The sequence below is a fragment of the Acipenser ruthenus genome, chromosome 7 (assembly GCF_902713425.1).
Source record: "Acipenser ruthenus chromosome 7, fAciRut3.2 maternal haplotype, whole genome shotgun sequence".
NCBI classification, from domain to species: Eukaryota; Metazoa; Chordata; class Actinopteri; order Acipenseriformes; family Acipenseridae; genus Acipenser; species Acipenser ruthenus.
This window is the reverse complement of record NC_081195.1, coordinates 5,246,517-5,251,516: the sequence shown is the minus strand read 5'-3', so window position 1 is coordinate 5,251,516 and position 5,000 is coordinate 5,246,517. Positions and strand designations below refer to the sequence as shown.

The following is a 5,000-nucleotide window of genomic DNA, read 5'->3' as shown; positions in this document are numbered from 1 at the left end:
AGAACAGGACATACATAACCTTGTCGAATGAGAACTGGATAACATATTATGACAGGACCACAAATAATAATAATAATAATAATAATAATAATAATAATAATAATAATAATAATAATAATAATAATAATAATAATTTGTAAATCAACCAAAGAATAAATGATAGTTGTAAAAAGCAGTTTGCAACATAACAAAGTTTGAGAAGACATGGATTTGTTAAAATAAAACAGTAAGGCAGTGAGAAAATACAATTTTGGTGAATTGAAGGACTATAGTACTGGAGATAGGTCTTTTGGAGTAATTCATGGTAAAAAAAAAATAATAATAAAAAATAAAGATATGTACAAGAATGAAGGTAAAATAAATGAGTAACACTTCTGAGTGTAAACATAAGAGTGTGAGAAAAAAAGCACTGCAAATCAAAAAGGCATGTAAAAATGTGCCTACCATTCTCCAGATAAGAAGGAGCCGTACCTTCTGAAGGGTCAAGGCGACGGGCCCTTCTCCCATGTTTGGAATTGTTGTGTACAAACATGTTGTCTGAGACAGCCAGCACGTGGCCATCCACATTGACTGTTGTTGATACAACAACCTGCAATAAGAATGAATACAGGTACTTGGTCATTAGGCAATCTGTAGGAAACACATAGTTTAAAGAATATATATATGTTCCCTAAACTGTGTATATATATATATATATATATATATATATATATATATATATATATATATATGTGCAAATTATCTTGCTGTTCTGTACATCATACAATATTATTACATACCATACATTTCTACTACCTGCGTGTGATGATCTCTTATATAAAGATCATGATGTTATCTATTTAGTTATTCCTTGTGTGTGTGTCTCTTTATTTTCTAAAGTAACAACAATTTAACTGTGAAAGAACACAAACAGGTACATCTACTTAAATGAAGCAGCCTCAGATTAAAGGGTTACAAAATGATGCTCATTTCTAGAACTCCATTGAGGCAGCTGCTATAAATACCTGTCATTCAGTTCACCCTCAGTAAAAAAAGCTTTTTCATATAATTGTGTCTTCTTTTAAACTGGCTGCTCTAATTGCAAGTTAATGTGCCTATTATGTTAACAAATGAAAGCAATTCACACAAATATTCCTTCATCCATTATCAGTCCTTCAGCCCCCCCAAGCTTCTCATTTTCATTGATCTATTGATCTATTGATCAGCTGGTTTATCTAATTACAGCCTGCATCATTTGAGAATGACTTCAAATGAAGGACTGCAAGGATTTTCAAAATGAACCCAAACTGTTTAATAAATTAGTAGGCCTCCTACTTTCTATTTAGTAAACAATCTCCTGGTCAATTTTACAATCGCATTTAATGTCTGATAATGAACTTTTTTTTGCATCTGAAAGGAGGCAGCTGAATATGAATAGTGAAAGTGTTTTCAATCAGGAGAAAGTAAGCCCCTCTCAAGTTCATTTTGATGGTGATTGACCCTGGTATGTCAATGGAATTTCCTTCTTATTTGAGTGAAAGGGTTCCATTCTTGTGTCCAGGTTCAGAGCCCGGCCATACAGGAGATGATGGATAGGGCCTCCTCAGGCTTCCAGCTGCTTTGTGGTAGCAAGCATGCAAAACGCACAACCTTTCCAACAAAACACCTAGGACAGAGCATCTGTGAAATGTATTCTGAAAATGGCATTCTGTCACAAGGCAGAAACCCCTAATAAAAGACAAAAGTGTGGCTGCTTTAAGCAGGTTTTTTTTTTCTTTCATTGGTTAACACTATGTACATTATTGTAATAAAGCATTTACTTTCAGCATCATCTTAATTATTGCTCTTAATGACTGTAGGCTGAATGCACATTCCTTTAACTGAGTTGTTACTATGATTTTTTTTTACCCCGTCCAAAACGAAAAGAATTAATCTGCCTGTAAAGCCAAATCCAACCAAAAATAAATACATTTTAAACAATGTGCCTTTGTTAATTGACAGTATTTATTCACTGCCAAAACGGCAGTCTAAAGCAAAGTGTGACATAAATAAACATGCCAAGTGTTTGCCACTTTAAACACGAGGAGCTGCAAAAACTGTACATTAATTATTGGGGAACAACGTGCAGCCATTGTGCTGGGGCCAACACTCTCACCTCACTGGGACTCAGAACAAGCAAAGGAATGTTCCTAGTTCAGTGTGTATATAATGCTAGCATTATCAGGGGACACACTGCTGGAGAAAGTGGTGCAAATCCATTTACATAATAAATATGAATAATTTGCCGTAAATACATTTTGAGAAAGCCATTTCAGTGTTTTCATTCTGCAAACTTAAGTGGCTAGAGTAAATAAGGTGTTATGATAGTTTTAGTCTTTTCGGAAAACAAAAAAAAACATTTTTTATAAAGGATAACTCTGAAACAGTGTTTTTTTTTTTGTAGATACAACATTGAACCAACAACACGTTTTTAAAAGGGAGCAATGTCTTTTTAAGAAAGTTTTTAAAAGATAAGAATAGATCTGCTTTATTTTGTGAGCCAGGTTATATATCTCCAGAGTGCGGTTCTGGATTAAAAAAAAAAAAAAGGAAAGGAAAGGAAATGTTGGAGAGTTTGAACGGCAGGAGAAGCTCCCTCCTTCAGCGCACCTCTGGAAAGGTGCTGAGCTAGTGTAAAAGGTTGGAAATATTGTTCAGAGTCTGACACACTGTTAAGTCCAGTTAAACCTTCTGGGAGGCAGGGAGATTAGTTGAAGAGACCTGAAGAAGTCCTTCTCGTGACTAGTGGCTCCATTGTCGACCACAAGATCACTGGTGACTGATGCTTCTTTTAGTCGTCAGTGAGACAAAGAGGACATTTCCACTCATTCCAGCTTTGACCTTCTGCTCTCCTCGCATGGATCAATATCACCAATGCCACTTGCAGCTGAGATGCATGAAAAATGAAAGCTATGCTGCACTGTTTTGGGCAAACACTATTGCTGGCTGTGTGCTTTTAAAATAATTTTCACATGCTGCTTGCTGGCAAAACTGACCACAAATATATTCCTGTCAGAAGAGCCTAATTCCTGGGTTAATGCTTACAATGCTTATAAATCGAATGGAATGGAAAACATACTGCTTTGGTGATTTGGTGAAGAATTTGTGGAAGCCTTGTTGACGTTATGTGAAAGTTATTTCAATTACTATATTTAGTGTGAAAAACATATTGCAGACCTTTTTACTCTGAAGTGACATTTATTAATATGGCTTAAATTGTTCTGCTTTACAGTTAGAAATTGGGTGTCTGTAAACCATAGCCATGAGAAAGAAACCATTTTAAATAGGGCACGCCTATAGTTATGCTAAAAACCTGGACTGATTAGCCTTGTTTTGCACATGAAAGAAAGGGTCGGTTGGAAACCGTAATTCAGTGGCTGCTTTTCTAATGCTACAACCTAAGCTCAAGGCTGGGACATATATGCAGAGAGCCTTAGCCACCCAATAAGACGGACATAGGTTTGAATGTGAAAAACTACAAAAACAGAAGCAGTATGTCTCCCAGGAGAGGCCCCCATTGACGTGAGGACAGTCCATCCCACACTGCACTGCCTGCTTAAATAAACCTGCAAAGTAATAGGTTCATCTCCACCAAGATAGAGCCAGCATTGTCCTCATTTTAGTTTGTTTGTTTTTCACTGGCACCACCAACTTATTTTTTCTGAATAAGAAGTTTTGTTTGACCATGGTCCATGTTTGGAAAAATATATCTAGAATTCCTAATAGCCACGCTGTGAGTGTGATTCTGTGTTTCTAGGAGTTACCTGGAATCGACGCATATCTCGTGGGTTCCCTGCATTCTTCAAGCAGTTCTGATTACACTTGAGGAAAAACTTTAAAAAGAATCTGCAAGACAAAACACAACAAAAGTAGAATATGATTAATACAGATTAATGTAAGGAAACAAACAAACAAAAATAAATACGTACATAATCGCTGTCCTTTAAAAGTATAAATAAATCACTCTGAGAAATGCATGAACCCACGGCTGTAAATAGTAAATAATTGCTGAATGTATATTTACATCTCTACACAAAGAGACATATCAAATAGTGTGTACATATGCATGCGTGTAAAAAGAAATGCAACCAAAATTACTATAAAGATATATTTGTTGATTGGGAAACACAAGTGGGTGATTAAAATACAAAAATAAAGTGCTGTGAATCACCTCCAGCCTTATCACCCAAAGTACAGAGTTTACACTAGCTCTTAACACCCATCTGCCATCAACATATAGTAAGTCACTTGATATTCCACCCACCTATTTTTCCTAACCACTACTCTGCAATTAAACCTAACATGTTCAATAGTGAGGTAAATTAGGCACACCTGCGACCAGGCTTCATCTGAACTGCATCAGAAAAGGACCTAACAAGGTGAGAGCATGCCGCAAAGTTATAGTCCTGTCAGGCAATTAGGTTTTCACTTCTGGGACATCCGCACAGGGCAATTATGCCACAAATTACAACCTGGCTAATCTTCTGAACAAATGTCATGTCGGAGAGATCCCGGAGAAGGCAGTTCATCTACAAACGATTCTGCTCTTAAGCTGCCAACTTTTGCATGTAATAACCTAAATGAATCTCTGTGTCATGCAAGATTTTTTTTTTTTAAAGCCTCTTATTACAAGCATTGCTTAAAGTTTACCCTTTCAATTTCCAAACGATATGGAAACACTGAGAGCCCTAAAACCCAGCAAGGCAGTTAAAAGGAAAAGCTTAATGGTTTTTGAGTTGCACTCCTATATCATTGACAATACCTGTAATTTGTCAAATTAAAGGCTTGTTATGAGTGCCACCTTATGGCACAGTGTATTTATTATTGGATGATTCCAGCTGTACACTAGTCTAGCAGTAAGTAACACAGCGTGTTGCAGCCAGAGAATCAGGCTTCTAATCAACAAACTGTAAAAATATATGTAAAGATCATGATCTTCAATTATATTCTGTAATGTATGTACATAAGTAGGTTATGCAGAT

The 5,000-nt window shown here is 36.1% G+C and overlaps 1 protein-coding gene across 17 annotated transcripts in view; it reads right to left on the bottom strand.

Annotated features, from left to right (window-relative positions):
- The window catches only part of LOC117415935 (transcription factor COE3), a 96,565-nt gene that overhangs the window by 29,922 nt on the left and 61,643 nt on the right, over positions 1 to 5,000 (bottom strand). For 11 of the 17 annotated variants that reach the window (XM_059026180.1, XM_059026179.1, XM_059026182.1 and 8 more), the window contains 2 exons: positions 3,783 to 3,864; positions 445 to 589 (listed from right to left, as the gene is read on the bottom strand). In XM_059026180.1, the coding sequence (XP_058882163.1) occupies positions 445 to 589; positions 3,783 to 3,864 (227 nt within the window). The remainder of the gene's footprint in view (positions 1 to 444; positions 590 to 3,782; positions 3,865 to 5,000) is intronic. The other 6 variants (XM_059026185.1, XM_059026194.1, XM_059026186.1 and 3 more) reach the window with 1 other exon arrangement.